Source organism: Ranitomeya variabilis, chromosome 7 (genome assembly GCF_051348905.1).
Source record: "Ranitomeya variabilis isolate aRanVar5 chromosome 7, aRanVar5.hap1, whole genome shotgun sequence".
Lineage (NCBI taxonomy): Eukaryota > Metazoa > Chordata > Amphibia > Anura > Dendrobatidae > Ranitomeya > Ranitomeya variabilis.
Window position 1 is genome coordinate 149,961,486 of NC_135238.1, and position 17,393 is coordinate 149,978,878.

General features: G+C 45.0%; 1 protein-coding gene across 2 annotated transcripts in view; it reads left to right on the forward strand.

Annotated features, from left to right (window-relative positions):
- LOC143784153 (aldehyde oxidase 1-like) overlaps nucleotides 1-17,393 on the forward strand; it is a 291,675-nt gene that overhangs the window by 163,803 nt on the left and 110,479 nt on the right. For both annotated transcript variants that reach the window (XM_077272028.1, XM_077272030.1), the window contains exons 18-19: nucleotides 16,715-16,832; nucleotides 17,266-17,388. In XM_077272028.1, the coding sequence (XP_077128143.1) occupies nucleotides 16,715-16,832; nucleotides 17,266-17,388 (241 nt within the window). The remainder of the gene's footprint in view (nucleotides 1-16,714; nucleotides 16,833-17,265; nucleotides 17,389-17,393) is intronic.

Consider the following 17,393-nt stretch of genomic DNA (forward strand, 5'->3'; position numbering starts at 1 on the left):
AATGGTGTCATTTGTGGTTTTTTTTTTACTGTTTAGGTACATTAGGGCTCTGCAAACGCAATGTGACGCCTGCAGACCATTCCATCTAAGTCTGCATTCAAAATGGCGCTCCATCCCTTCCGAGCCCTCCCATGCGCCCAAACAGTGGTTCCCCCCCACATATGGGGTATCAGCGTACTCAGGACAAATTGGACAACAACTTTTGGGGTCCAAGTTCTCCAGTTACCCTTGGGAAAATACAAAACTGGGGGCTAAAAAATAATTTTGGGGTGAAAATTATTATTATTTTTTTTCACGGCTATGCGTTATAAACTGTAGTGAAACACTTGAGGGTTCAAAACTCTCACAACACATCTAGATGAGTTGCTTAGGGGGTCTACTTTCCAAAATGGTGTCACTTGTGGTTTTTTTTTTACTGTTTAGGTACATTAGGGCTCTGCAAACGCAATGTGACGCCTGCAGGCCATTCCATCTAAGTCTGCATTCAAAATGGCGCTCCATCCCTTCCGAGCCCTCCCATGCGCCCAAACAGTGGTTCCCCCCCACATTTGGGGTATCAGCGTACTCAGGACAAATTGGACAACAACTTTTGGGGTCCAATTTCTCCTGTTACCCTCAGGAAAATACAAAACTGGGGGCTAAAAAATAATTTTTGTGGGAAAAAAATGTTTGTTTTATTTTTACGGCTCTGCATTATAAACTTCTGTGAAGCAGTTGGTGGGTCAAAGTGCTCACTACACCTCTAGATAAGTTCCTTAGGGGGTTTACTTTCCAAAATGGTGTCACTTGTGGGGGGGTTTCAATGTTTAGGCACATCAGTGGCTCTCCAAACGCAAGATGGCGTCCCATCTCAATTCCTGTCAATTTTGCAGTGAAAAGTCAAATGGCGCTCCTTCCCTTCCGAGCTCTGCCATGCGCCCAAACAGTGGTTTACCCCCACATATGGGGTATCAGCGTACTCAGGACAAATTGTAAAACATCTTTTGGGGTCCAATTTCTTCTCTTACTCTTGGGAAAATAAAAAATTGGGGGTGAAAAGATAATTTTTGTGAAAAAATATGATTTTTTATTTTTATGGTTCTGCATTATAAACTTCTGTGAAGCACTTGGTGGGTCAAAGTGCTCACCACACCTCTAGATAAGTTCCTTAGGGGGTCTACTTTCCAAAATGGTGTCACTTGTGGGGGGTTTCAATGTTTAGGCACATTAGTGGCTCTCCAAATGCAACATGGCGTGCCACCTCAATTCCTGTCAATTTTGCATTGAAAAGTCAAACGGCGCTCCTTCCCTTCCGAGCTCTCCCATGCGCCCAAACAGTGGTTTACCCCCACATATCGGGTATCAGTGTACTCAGGACAAATTGTACAACAACTTTTTGGGTCCAATTTCTTCTCTTACCCTTGGGAAAATAAAAAATTGGGGGTGAAAAGATAATTTTTGTGAAAAAATATGATTTTTTATTTTTACGGTTCTGCATTATAAACTTCTGGGAAGCACTTGGTGAGTCAAAGTGCTCACCACACCTCTAGATAAGCTCCTTAGGGGGTCTACTTTCCAAAATGGTGTCACTTGTGGGGGGTTTCAATGTTTAGGCATATCAGGGGCTCTCCAAACGAAACATGGCGTCCTATCTCAATTCCAGTCAATTTTGCATTGAAAAGTCAAATGGCGCTCCTTCGCTTCCGAGCTCTGTCATGCGCCCAAACAGTGGTTTACCCCCACATATGGGGTAGTGGCGTACTCAGGACAAATTGTACAACATCTTTTGGGGTCCATTTTCTCCTGTTACCCTTGGTAAAATAAAACAAATTGGAGCTGAAGTAAATTTTGTGTGAAAAAAAAGTTATATGCTCATTTTTATTTAAACATTCCAAAAATACCTGTGAAACACCTGAAGGGTTAATAAACTTCTTGAATGTGGTTTTGAGCACCTTGAGTGGTGCAGTTTTTAGAATGGTGTCACACTGGGGTATTTTCTATCATATAGACCCCTCAAAATTACTTCAAATGAGATGTGGTCCCTAAAAAAAAAATGGTGTTGTGAAAATGAGAAATTGCTGGTCAAATTTTAACCCTTATAACTCCCTAACAAAAAAAAATTTTGGTTCCAAAATTGGGCTGATGTAAAGTAGACATGTGGGAAATGTTATTTATTAAGTATTTTGTGTGACATATCACTGTGATTTAATTGCATAAAAATTCAAAGTTGAAAAATTGCAAAATTTTCAAAATTTTCGCCAAATTTCCATTTTTTTCACAAATAAACGCAGGTAATATCAAAGAAATTTTACCACTATCATGAAGTACAATATGTCACGAGAAAACAATGTCAGAATCACCGGGATCCGTTGAAGCGTTCCAGAGTTATAACCTCATAAAGGGACAGTGGTCAGAATTGTAAAAATTGGCCCGGTCCATAACGTGCAAACCACCCTTGGGGGTGAAGGGGTTAAATTAACAATGCTAAAATGTAGCGTACATAACTATCAAGCCGAGCATTACCAAGCTATGCATTGGATCTGCTGGCCTTTGCTGCCTCTGTTGCAGACCGTATTCTAAATTTATGAGTCCCAAAATCACATGTGTCAAAACGAGCTACTCTTCGAATGGTACAGACACCATCAATAAGATTCCTGTAGATTGGAAATTTTGTGAGAGAGCAACCTAAACACCATCAATTCGATATCAGTTTCCATGCCTAAAAAAGGATAGCATGCATGCTGACAATGTGACACCAAATTAGCACATGAAAACCCAAATGTATCCAATAGGTCCCGACATTCTCCTTCTCCTGCTGGAGTGACAAGTGTGAAATCAATCAGGTAATCAGGAATGTTTCTTCTGCATTATCCAGCACCACCCACTCTAAAAATGAAGTGAAAAGTTTAAAATAGTGGTACAATATGGAGCATCGTATGGGAAAGAAATCATTATAATAAGAATTTCCTGTCCATGAAACAACATTTCGGATGAACCCAGAGAAGTTAGACTGCCATCTCAATAACAAACTTCATCAAGAGTTCTCCATGTTTATCACACTCGACCAGGGAGGCAGCCATGTAAAAAAAAAAAGAAATACCATAATTGATTTACATGCCTGTTGTATGGGAAAAGTGATAGATCAGTCCATAATTACCAGGGTCCTTTGTAGAAGCTACATCTAGGGTAATACAAGAAAGTAATGAATAGTTGGAGAAAGGAAAGGGCCCACCATTATGCCAAGAGAAACTTTTGCCAGTTTATCCCTGAGCACATCTGCGTTCCTTTGTAGATTGTAAATTGCAAGATAAAAAGTAAGGACTGGTCTCAGGTGATGAAAAAGCCAAATGCAATACCAAATCTAATTTGACAAATTGCCTTTTATTGATCAAACCATGGGTCAAAAATGGCTACGCTCCCTGGTGACTTTTTGATTACTGGTATATACTGTACAGATATATATAGAGAAATGCCAGCATATTATGAAAAAAAAAGAAATGTTCAAAAGACAAAAAAAAGTTGCAGTTTACATTTGCAGTAAAGCTAAAGTGTGAAACAAAAAAAGTACAATAAACACATATATAGTACACGTAATAATAACTACACATTGAAACAGTAATTGATAAATACATATTTGGTATCCCCATAACTGTAAAAACCTGCCCAATTAAGGGAACACATTATTTCTGATGATCACTAAATGGTGTTGAAGAAAACATGGAAAACCTTTTGCATTTCCTTAAAAATAAATATTATAAATTTGTCACGGGGGGTACTGGGTAGACTACAGCTGATTACCCGGGCCCCTGCGATATCCTTCAGACTAGGGAAAACCCTGTCTGTCCCTCTCCCAGAATTTACACTGATGGTGTGCTTGTCTGGGCCGCCAGGCCTGACCCTGACTCCTGTTTCAGTCCTATGCTGAAACCTCTACCCCCCACCCAGTGATAAGACCACACACCAACCCCAACAGAAAGCAGACAGGGAAAACTAAAAACGCACCATGCCGCAGACACACAGGAAAACACAATAATGTGCCCAGGGCAAAACAAATACAAATAAAGGAAGGAGAAATATGACAAAGGATAATACACCACCAGATACGATATTTCTTCTCCTAGACCACCACTCCTGACCGAAATCACCAGGCACAAAACACAAGCTATAATCTGCGACGCCCAAAGTCCAGAATGACTATTTAAAGGCCATGGGCGTGACCCAGCCTCCAACCCGATTACCAGCTAGATTAACCCCGGACAACCTGGATAAAGTCTAGCCAACGTGACTGAGTGTATAGTGGACGAATGTGGAATTACCGCTGTCTGTCGGATGCCCTAGTGTGAATAGCATCCGACATGACAGTACCCCACCTTCTACGAGGGACCCCAGGGCCCTCACGACTTATAGGACCCGGCTTGTCCGGATGGCGGCGGTGAAACATACTGACCAGCCGGTCCGCATGTATGTCCGAAGCTGGTACCCAAGACCTCTCCTCCGGCCCATAACCACGCCAGTGTACCAGGTACTGTAATGTCCGATGCACTATACGAGAGTCAACCACCTTGGAGACTTCAAACTCCAAATTGCCATCCACCAAGACTGGAGGTGGCATCGGCGCCGCGTCCACGGAACCCACCACCTTCTTTAAAAGAGATCTGTGAAACACGTTGTGTATTTTATATACCGTAGGAAGCTCCAATCGGTAGGCTACCGGGTTAATGATGGTGGCGACCCTAAATGGACCAATAAACCTTGGACCCAATTTCAGAGATGGTACTTTGAGTTTTATGTTCTTTGTGGACAACCACACCCAATCACCCACACTCAGGTCTGGACCTGGCACACGTCTACTGTCAGCCACTCGTTTGTACCTTGCACCCACGCTCAGCAAGCGCTGTTTCATTCTCCTCCAAACGGATGACAGTTGTGCTCCTAGCTGGTCCTCCTCCAGAACGCCAGCAGTACTGTTGTGATCCGGTGACCTTGGAGCCGCATGAGACTTTCTCTGGAGAAGGTGGAACCTGTACTGACCGCAAACCCTAAACTAACACCGCAACTAAAAGTAGCCGTGGGGTGTACCTAACACATCCTAGACACCTCGACACAGCCGGAGGACTAAATACCCCTATAGATGGAAATGGGAATTCTATCTTGCCTCAGAGCAGAACCCCAAAGGATAGGCAGCCCCCACAAATATTGACTGTGAGTATTAGAGGAAAGACACACGCAGGCAGAAAACAGGATTTAGCAAAAGAGGCGACTCTAGCTAAATAGAAAAGGATAGGACAGAATACTAAGCGGTCAGTATTAAAACCCTAAAAATATCCACAGCAGATAATACAAAAATTCCACCATCTAACTAAAGACATGGAAAGTATATCTGCATCTCCAGAGAATCCAACTAGACTGAAAAAGTCCAAACACAGTCTAAGCTGTACAAGAAAAAACAATGAATAGTACTGAATTGTAAAGCACACAGCATGTGTACTGCAGAAACAAAACCCAGACACTTATCTTTGCTGATCTGGCAGCATGGCAGGAGGAACCAGACAGAGATGTAAAACCTCCAAGAACAATGGCTCAACACCTTTCTTCCCTTCTCCTGAGCTGATTTGTTTTTTGGGGACAGGTCCAAATTTTTGAGTTTTAAAAACAACTGTAAACTGTTTTTTGCTCTGAAACCTCGATCCTCTGGTGATTCCATTCAGCAGGTTAAAATTGTCATCTCCCTGCTGCGTGGCGATCCTCAGGATTGGGCATTTTCCCTGGAATCAGGGAATCCGGCCTTGCTTAATGTAGACGCCTTTTTTCAGGCTTTAGGGTTATTATATGATGAACCAAATTCTGTGGATCAAGCGGAGAAGACCTTGTTGGCCCTGTCTCAGGGTAAAGAAGCGGCAGAATTGTATTGTCAGAAATTTAGAAAATGGTCTGTGTTGACTAAATGGAATGATGATGGTTGGCCAACAATGAGTTAAATGCATCTCAGAAGAAGGGAAGAAAGGTGTTGAGCCATTTTTTTTTTCTGTAGCCTGCTTTGTCTTACCTTCCCTCTTTTTCTCTGGGTGGCTGAGGAGTCTTGTGCTAGCATGGACGTTCAGGGATTAGCTTCTCGTGTAGACCAGCTTGCTGCTAGGGTACAGGGTATTTCTGATTATATTGTTCAGACTCCAGTTTTAGAGCCTAAGATTCCTACTCCTGATAGGCCTGGGGGCTCTGGTGAGGGTTCGGTGACCCCTCCTCAAGGGGGGGGTACTGTTGTGAATTCTGCTCTTGGGTTCCCTCCGGTGGTTGTTGGTGGTAATACAGCTGTCCTTGGGTTGCAATCCTGAGCAGGTATCCCTGCTGATTGCAGCTCTGTTATGACCTGGTGGGTACGGAGCGGCACTGAGATGACCTGGTGGGCAAAACCAATCATGGACTCGCTAAGGAGCAGCACTGAAATGCAGTGGCGTAACTACAAAGTTATGGGCCCCGGTGCGAACTTCCAAATGGGCCTGCCCCCCATTCCCCTAGATATGCCTCGGACTGTTGCAGGAATCTCCTGCACTGCAACATGGTGTTGGGTGCCAGCACAGCCCGCACAGTGGTATATCCAGCACAGCCCGCACAGTGGTATATCCAGCACAGCCCGCACAGTGGTATATCCAGCACAGCCCGCACAGTGGTATATCCAGCACAGCCCGCACAGTGGTATATCCAGCACAGCCCGCACAGTGGTATATAGAGCACAGCCCGCACAGTGGTATATAGAGCACAGCCCGCACAGTGGTATATCCAGCACAGCCCGCACAGTGGTATATCCAGCACAGCCCGCACAGTGGTATATCCAGCACAGCCCGCACAGTGGTATATCCAGCACAGCCCGCACAGTGGTATATCCAGCACAGCCCGCACAGTGGTATATCCAGCACAGCCCGCACAGTGGTATATCCAGCACAGCCCGCACAGTGGTATATCCAGCACAGCCCGCACAGTGGTATATCCAGCACAGCCCGCACAGTGGTATATAGAGCACAGCCCGCACAGTGGTATATAGAGCACAGCCCACACAGTGGTATATCCAGCACAGCCCGCACAGTGGTATATCCAGCACAGCCCGCACAGTGGTATATAGAGCACAGCCCGCACAGTGGTATATCCAGCACAGCCCGCACAGTGGTATATCCAGCACAGCCTGCACAGTGGTATATCCAGCACAGCCCGCACAGTGGTATATCCAGCACAGCCCGCACAGTGGTATATCCAGCACAGCCCGCACAGTGGTATATAGAGCACAGCCCGCACAGTGGTATATAGAGCACAGCCCGCACAGTGGTACATCCAGCACAGCCCGCACAGTGGTATATCCAGCACAGCCCGCACAGTGGTATATAGAGCACAGCCCGCACAGGGGTATATAGAGCACAGCCCGCACAGGGATATATACAGCACAGCCCGCACAGGGGTATATAGAGCACAGCCCGCACAGGGATATATACAGCACAGCCCGCACAGGGATATATACAGCACAGCCCGCACAGGGGTATATAGAGCACAGCCCGCACAGGGATATATACAGCACAGCCCGCACAGGGGTATATAGAGCACAGCCCGCACAGGGGTATATACAGCACAGCCCGCACAGGGATATATACAGCACAGCCCGCACAGGGATATATACAGCACAGCCCGCACAGTGGTATATACAGCACAGCCCGCACAGGGGTATATAAAGCACAGCCCGCACAGGGATATATACAGCACAGCCCGCACAGGGATATATACAGCACAGGCCGCACAGGGGTATATAGAGCACAGCCCGCACAGGGGTATATAGAGCACAGCCCACATCTCATCCCCCCCCCCCGATAATGGCCCCACAGTCCAGTTAAAAAGAAAAAAAAAACTCTCCTCACCTTTCCTTTTGCCCGCGCTGCTCCCGGCGGCTGCAGTCTGCCCAGGACACAGCAGGTGCGCGATGATATGACGTCATCGCGCACCCGCAGTGTACTGTCAGAGGCAGAGCGGGGAATGATGGGAGAGGGAGCGTCAGGTGACGCTCTCTCCGACATCATTGCATTGAACTATACCGGTGTCATAGACGCCGGTATAGTTAAATGCGGCGGCGGCACTGGCGGGGGGCGGGGGAACAGTGCAGCGGGTGGCCCACTACTGGCACCGGCTCTTCTGGCATTTGCCAGAAGTGCCCGATGGCCAGTCCGGCCCCGCAGGTCAGGGGCCGGCCCTGGGCCCCTGACCTGCGGGGCCCGGTCGCAATGGCGACCGCTGCGACCGCTATAGTTATGCCCCTGCTGAAATGACCTGGTGGGTAAAACAAAAATAGGACTAGCTCTGAGGAGGTGGTAACTTTACTGACCGCAATCCCTACTCCTAACACCAACACTAGAAATAGCCGTGGAGCGTTCCTATCTCTGCCTAGACGCCTCTGCACAGCCTAAGAACTAGCTACCCCTGAAGATGGAAACGGAAAGCTATCTCGCCTCAGAGAAACCCCCAAAGGAAGATAGCCCCCCACAAATATTGACAGTGAGTGAAGAGAGAAAATGACAAACTCAGAAATGAAACTAGATTTTTTAGCAAAGGAGGCCAATACTATCTAAATAGACAGAGATAGAAAAGGCTACTGTGCGGTCAGTATAAAAACTAAAAGTCCACGCAGAGTTTACAAAAATAACCACCACACCGACTCAAGGTGTGGGGGGGCAAATCTGCGACCCCAGAGCTTCCAACTAGCCGGAATATTTCATAATGACAAGCTGGACAAAAGAGACATAAATTGGACTGAACAGAAGGTCATAAGCAGGGAAACACCCAAAAAGTAGCAGACTTATCTTAAGCTGAAAATGGACTGGCCAACAGAGAACTTCCAGGAAAGGACTGAATCCACAGGAAATACATTGACAGCTGGCATTCACTAAAGCCAAAAGCCCAGTTAAATAACAAGGCCAGGAAACCGATTAGTGAACGCAGCTGCTAAATTCCACTTGAAACCACCAGAGGGAGCCCAAGAGCAGAACTCCCCAAAATACCATTTTCAACCACAGGATGGAGCCCAAGAACGGAATTCACAACAAGCTCTCACTGGTATTTAGATGTGCAGGATTCATTAGCCCTTGCCAGTTGTCCATTGTTCTTGGAGGTTTTACATCTCTGTCTGGTTCCTCCTGCCATGCTGCCAGATCAGCAAAGATAAGTGTCTGGGTTTTGTTTCTGCAGTACACATGCTGTGTGCTTTACAATTCAGTACTATTCATTGTTTTTTCTTGTCCAGCTTAGACTGTGTTTGGACTTTTTCAGTCTAGTTGGATTCTCTGGAGATGCAGATATACTTTCCGTGTCTTTAGTTAGATGGTGGAATTTTTGTATATTCTGTCCTCTCCTTTTCTATTTAGCTAGAGTCGCCTCTTTTGCTAAATCCTGTTTTCTGCCTGTGTGTGTCTTTCCTCTAATACTCACAGTCAATATTTGTGGGGGGCTGCCTATCCTTTGGGGTTCTGCTCTGAAGCAAGATAGAATTCCCATTTCCATCTATAGGGGTATTTAGTCCTCTGGCTGTGTCGAGGTGTCTAGGATGTGTTAGGTACACCCCACGGCTACTTCTAGTTGCGGTGTCAGTTTAGGGTTTGCGGTCAGTACAGGTTCCACCTTCTCCAGAGAAAGTCTCATGCGGCTCCAAGGTCACTGGATCACAACACAGAACCACCCTGATGCGGAGTACAAAATTGAGGATGGTACCCGTAAACACAAAAGAACGGGGACTCCCCAGACGATTCCCTTCTCGAGGTTCTCCCCCCAGAAAACACCTAGATAAAGCATCTGCCTTAGTGTTCTTAGACCCCGGTTGGTACGTAACAAAAAAGTTGAATCGCGTGAAAAACAATGCCCAGCGAGCCTGCCTGGGGGACAGACGCTTGGCTGACTCTAAATAAAGCAGATTTTTATTGTCGGTGATAACTGTAACCTGGTGGACCGACCCCTCCAAGAAGTGTCGCCATTCCTCAAAAGCCAACTTGATAGCCAACAACTCCCTGTTGCCAATATCGTAGTTACGTTTGGCGGGTGACAGATTCTTGGAAAAGTAGGCGCATGGACGCAACTCGCCCAAGGATGAGCCTTGTGACAGCACCGCCCCCACTCCAACCTCAGACGCATCGACATACACGGTAAATGGTTTTGATATGTCCGGTTGCACCAGAATGGGGGCCGAAGCAAAACTATTCTTCAGAAATTCGAACGCGCGCACAGCAGCCTCAGGCCAGGCGGAGAAATTGGTACCCTTTTTCGTCATGTCAGTAAGCGGTTTAGCAATGGTAGAAAAATCTTTGATAAATTTTCTATAATAATTAGAAAATCCAAGGAACCGCTGGAGTGCTTTTAGGTTATCAGGCCGTTCCCAATGCAGCACCGCTTGCACCTTAGCGGCGTACATTTTAAACCCTGAAGCAGACACAATATAACCCAAGAAAGGCAACTCCTGAACCGAAAAAACACATTTCTCCAATTTTGCATAGAGCTTATTTTCTCTGAGTAGCTGTAACACCTGCCTCTCATGCTCTAAATGAGTGTCACGGTCGCATGAATAAATGAGAATGTCATCTAGGTACACAATAACGAATTTCCCCAGTACATGCAAGAACACATCATTTGTGAAATGTTGAAATACAGCAGCCGCTTTTGTCAACCCAAATGGCATCACCAAATTTTCAAAATGACCCTCAGGAGTATTAAAAGCCGTCTTCCACTCATCACCTTGACGGACTCTTATGAGGTTGTACGCCCCCCTGAGATCAAGCTTGGAAAACCACTTAGCACCAGCCACCTGGTTGAACAAATCAGGTATCAGTGGCATAGCGTATGGATCACGGACCGTAATCTGGTTTAACTCCCTGAAATCCAGACACGAGCATAGTCCGCCATCTTTCTTCTGAACGAAGAACCCCGCTGCCACCGGCGAGGACGAAGGCCTGATGTGCCCTTTGCTCAAACTCTCAGCAATGTAGTCCTTTAAAGCTTGCCTCTCAGGACCAGAGATGTTAAACATCCTAGCTTTCGGCAATTTGGCCCCTGGTTTAAACCTAATAGTACAGTCATAGGATCGATGTGGTGGCAATTCTGAGCAACCCTTCTCAGAGAACACATCTGCGAAATCCAACAGTGACTCAGGAATGCTAGGAGTCACAGCGGACACACATGTGGCCAGGCAATTCTCCGGGCAGAATCCGCTCCACTGAATTATGTCCTGAGTTTTCCAGTCAATCACCGGGTTGTGCATAGACAACCATGGAAAACCCAGAACCATTTGTGCAGGAAGATTACTGAGCACCCTACATGTAACTTGCTCAGAATGTAGGACCCCAATGTGGAGTTTAACCTCAGCCACAAACTCAGTAATCTCCTCCTGTGGGAGTGGAGTAGCATTGATGGTGACCACCCGGATAGGATGAGGCAGTTTTTTGACCGTGAACCCGGCCGTGCTCGCAAACTCCTCATCAATGAGATTAGTGGCCGACCCACTATCCACAAAAACAGTGATTGGCAGCTCTCTGCCAGTGACCATAACTCTGGCAGGAAGCATAAATTGAGTGACCACCATGGAGGATATGCATAAGCTCAGATTGGCCTCCTCCACACCCTCTGAGCTTAGTAGTTTTCTGCCTTTGTGCTTTTCTTAGAAAACAGAGGACAAGCATTAACATAATGCCCTTTTTTACCACAGCAAAAACAGGCTCCCTGCTTCCTGAGTGAGGGGGCTCGATGATGTGACACCCCTGCGATTTGCATAGGCTCCGTGGGCTCACCTGCAGCAAGCTCACATGCACCTACTCCCTCCCCCATAAGCGGTGTCTCTTGCACCCCCTGATGCAAACGGCGATCAATGCGGACAACAAGGCTCATGGCAGACTCTAGAGAAGTAGGAGTCTCATACATCAAGAGGGCTTGTTTAACCCTTCTCGAAACCCCATGTACAAACTGACTCCGCAGCGCCAGGTCATTTCATTGTGTGTCCACCGCCCAGCGGCGAAATTCAGAACAGTAATCCTCCGCCATTCGCTCCCCCTGGCGGAGAGCACGTATTTTAGATTCTGCTAGAGCCAATCTGTCAGGATCATCATATATGAGCCCAAGAGCAGAAAAAAAATCTCCACTGAGTTAAAGGCAGCTGAATCAGATGGTAATGAAAATGCCCATGCTTGGGGGTCTCCGTTCAGTAATGACAATACCAGGGCCACACGCTGAGCCTCATTACCTGAGGAAACCGGGCGCATACGAAAATATAATTTGCAAGCTTCACGAAAAACAACAAATTTACTGCGTTCCCCAGCAAACCTCTCAGGTAAAGGAATCTTTGGCTCTGCAACTCTACCTGCATTTTCAGCTTGCACATTAGATACTACAAGACCCTGTTGCTGAACTGCCCCCTTCAACTCAGTGACCTGTAAGGACAGCGCCTCCAACTGGCGGATTATGGAAGTCATGGGATCTATGGCATCCAAAATTTATTTAGGCCGATTATAATGTCACGGGGGTACTGGGTAGACTACAGCTGATTACCCGGGCCCCTGCGATATCCCTCAGACTAGGGAAAACCCTGTCTGTCCCTCTCCCAGAATTTACACTGATGGTGTGCTTGTCTGGGCCACCAGGCCTGACCCTGACTCCTGTTTCAGTCCTATGCTGAAACCTCCACCCGCTACCCAGTGATAAGACCACACACCAACCCCTACAGAAAGCACAGACAGGGAAAACTAAAAAACGCACCACGCCGCAGACACACAGGAAAACACAATAATGTGCCCAGGGCAAAACAAATACAAATAAAGGAAGTAGAAATATGACAAAGGATAATACACCACCAGATACGATATTTCTTCTCCTAGACCACCACTCCAGACCGAGATCACCAGGCACAAGACACAAGCTATAATTGGTGACGCCCAAAGTCCAGAATGACTATTTAAAGGCCATGGGCGTGACCCAGCCTCCAACCCGATTACCAGCTAGATTAACCCCGGACAACCTGGATAAAGTCTAGCAGACGCCACTGAGCGTATAGTGGACGAATGTGGAATTACCGCTGTCTGTCGGACGCCCTAGTGTGAATAGCATCCGACATGACAAAATTAAGCACTATCTTATGTAAGGCAAAATATCTCCTAAAAAACATTCTACTTATCTCTCAAAAAATGACCCATGCAAATATGTCAATATACCAATCCAAGCATAAGGCAGCTGGCATGTGAAAAGGCAAAGACAAACAAAAAATTGCACGAAAATATATGATAGTAATAAATAAATATATTAAGAGGGTTAAGTTGCAAACTGTGTGACATGCAGATTCCTTTCTTAGGCTACGTTCACATTTGCGGTCAGCGCCGCAGCGTCGGGCGCCGCAGCGGCGCCGCATGCGTCATGCGCCCCTATACTTAACATGGGGGCGCATGGACATGCGTTGTGCTGCGTTTTGCGCCGCATGGCCGCAAGCGTTGGACGCAAGAAACGCTTCAAGTTGCATTTTTTTTGCGTCCAACTTTCGGCCAAAAAGGACGCATGCGGCGCAAAACGCAGCGTTTTAGCGTGCATTTTGCCGCATTTTCGTTTGCGTTGTGCGCTGCGGCGCCGACGCTGTGGCGCACAACGCAAATGTGAACGTAGCCTTAGGCTGGTGTCACACTAGTGTAGAATATGGAGGAGTGCTATATGAGAAAACATTGCATAGCACTCGGACTGCTGTTAATCTATGGGGCAGCTCACATCACCGTATTGTATTTCTCAGGTGGACTCGACATGCATGTAAAATCACAGCATGCCGGGATTGTACGCGTAAATCGTCTGAGTCTCGCCAATGCAAGCCTATGGGTGTGAGAAAAACTCGGACACCGCAAGGACCATCTGTCTAGCTTGTGACAAATACGCACACATTTTCTTCACTTCAGCCCATTGAGCCATTAAATTCAATGGGGAAAATCAGTGAGAAATGTAAAGCCTACGCATGTCATACGGATGCATAGGTGCGAGAAAATCGCATCATCGCATTGCAAATGCATTGCACATGGATGACAGAGAACACTTGTGCAACTCTTAGCATGGTGACTCGGACCGATTTTTCATATGTTTAGGCCGGGGTCACACTAGAGAGAAATACGGATGAGCGAGAGGCGCAAAAACAACGCATTGCACACGGACCAATGTTTCTCTATGGGGCAGCTTCCATCAGCCGTATATTTCTTGGCCGTATTTTACAGGCTGAGAAAATCGCAGCATGCTGCGATTGTCAGCGTATTCCTCCAAAAATACACCAATGCAAATCTATGAGGCGAGAAAAATACAGATTATACACGGACCATGCGTGTGACTTGCGAGAAATACGCATTGGTGTTCTATAGAAACTCTAGCGTGGGAATTTTATGAATATTTTCCCACGCTAGAGTTCATATGAGTTTATGCCACCAGGGGGCGCAGCTTCTATGATAGCACCGCAAGTCAACAAAGCTGCATTCCATTCATTCCCCAGTTTTTACAGCCAGGGGTGGCTGCATTAGCAGGCTTCTGGTTGTAAATGTATTTAACCCCTTCAGATGGATTTACATCGTGGGACATGACTGTATGGCGAACAGGTATGGGATATTGTTGCTTTTTTATTTTCCTTTTTTTTCAGAAGACGAGGGTCGCCAAGTGGATTGAGCGTACAATAAAGATATTAAAACCCCATGTGTTTATTTATTTCATTAAAATACTTTATTCATAATGTGTGTGTGTGTATTTTTAACTCTTTATTACTATTGGATTAATAATGGATAGGTTTCTTATTAACACCTCTCCATTATTAACCAGGCTTGATGTCACCTTACAATAGCAAGGTGACATTAACCCCTTATTACTCCATATCCCACCGCTACAGTGGAGTGGGAAGAGAGAGGCTAAATGCCAGAATAGGCGCATCTTACAAATGCGCCTTTTCTGGGGTGGTTGGGGTCAGATGTTTTTAGCCGGGGGGGGGGGGGGGGGGCAATAACTATGGTCCCTCTCTTGGCTATTAATATCTGCCCTCAGTTACTGGCATTCCCACTCTGGCGGAGAAAATTGCGGGGGAGCCCACACCAGTTTTTTCCATGATTTAACCCTTTATTTTAACACCCAGAGCTCCCAAATTTTGCACACACACACAACTCACATTATTAGTGAGGAATATGTAAAAATACAACGGATTTACTGTATGTAACCATGTCTCATATCCTGTCGGGTTTGGTAAGGAGATATCAAAAGCCGGCAATTAAATTACCGGCTTTTCTGCTATCTAGCTCTGTATGAAATATAAATATAAATATATATATATATGTGTGTGTGTGTCTCACTGATATATATATATAGACTGTATATATGTTTTCACGAATATTTGAGCCCATGGATTCATTCTATGTCCATTTTACAAACCTTCTCGCCGTACGGATGCCATAAAGATGACACACGGATGACACACGGATAGTTTTTGGAGAAAAAATTGGATCCTCGCATTGAATACGGATCACTGTTCAGGAACTTTTTTGGGTATCTCGGCCGTAAAAAACGGACCGTATTTTGATACGTTAGGTCTGACCCCGGCGTTACTCATAGTTCTTGTAACACCTTACAATTCTGCAGTTTTTGCTTCCTTTTATAGTATAAGGACAGAAAAACATAATAATAATAATATAATCTTTAAAAAAAATAAGAAACATTTTGCAGCAAAAAAATCAATGTCAACATTCTCTTAGGATAATTTCACACTCGGTGTTTTTTCAGCATGTGTTTTTTTGCAGCATAACCTGATCTCTTGACAGGAAAGAAACTGCAGAAAAAAAGCATGGTTCCTTGCGTTTTATTGCGACAATTTTTGTGCGCTTTTTGCGGCGTTTTTGGCATGCTAGATTTGTCTTTTGTGCATGCTAATAAAGTTTAGTGTTGAAAAAAGTCCTATTCTATAGAATCAGCTTTTGGCACAAAAAAAAGCAGCAAAACCTGATACCTGCATTTTTTTTCAGCGTTTTTTCACCATCCATTTAAGTCAATGCGTGAAAAATGCTGAAAAAAAAAACGCAGAAAGAAGTGATATGCTCTACATCCCAAAAAACATGCAAAGCATAAAATACTGATGACAAAAAAACGATGTGTGTGCATGAGATTTCTGAAATCTCATAGGGTTTTCTGGTATTGTAAAAAGCAGCTGAAAATTAGCATAAAAAAATGCAGCAAAAATGCCTACTGTGAACTTAGCGTGAGAGCTACCAGTGCCATTATTGTTGAATGGTATACTGTATTTGTTAAAAAAACCTGTTTATGGATATTGGGAGTTATGTGCTTATTTTGGCAAGATCCCATAGACCTGTAGTTGTCCATGATTTTTACCAAGTTGGATACTGTTGGTAATAAGAATGCAAGCGAGAATATGAATTAATTGAATGCATCTCTATGTGACATTCATGTGTTTACTTGGGTATTAGTTTAGAGCTATGTTATGGCTATGTCTATAATCACAGCTCCAGTCATGGGACTGCTTGTGCAGACAACAGAGCAGAATCCTGACAATGTGCACAGTCTTCATTTTGGCTATTGTAATAGGAGCCACTGAAGAAACTTAAGTTTACCTGGAAAACCCCTTTACATCCATGTTTTTGACAGACCGTTTAGTATGCTGAATTTAAAATACAATTTATATTGAAATACTTTGACTATGAAATTGCAATTATACTTTTAGGTCTATAGATGCATCTGATGCTCTCAAAAGTCCTGGTGTTGTTGATGTTATAAGAGCAAAGGATGTCCCCGGGCCCAATGACATCTCTGGACAAGGTCCATTATTTTCAGAGGAAGAGGTAAATAATAGTCCCAATGACTGTACATATGCAAGACGATAAATATTAACATTAAGGCATTGAGCGCCGAGTTCATCTGTCACCAGATCTCACAATAGAAACGCCACACATTATTAATTCTATCCAAGAGCCGAGAAGGCAGGTGTACTTACTTTGAAAATCCATATCAGGATGGCTGTATAATTCCTATTGGAAGTTTTCCTGCCTGATATTAAACTGAGAATGTTAAGTGTCCTGCTAACTGTTCATTCGAATATCAGGCTTGACAAGTTTCAATAAGGATTAGCCGCTCTGACAATCAAAGTAATAATACCCGAGTCACCAGGTCTCAGTGATTTATTTCATATAAATCTGATAACACATCCAATTTCAACTGACGATGTACTTTACATTTCAATCATTTCTCCTAACTATTGGCCACATTTTCCTTTAGGTTGTGTGTGTGGGGCAAATAATATGTGCTGTAGTCGCGGACACTCCTGAACATGCAAGAAGAGCGGCAGCAAAAGTCAAGATAAGCTATAAAGATCAGGAACCACTTATTCTCACAATTGAGGTACT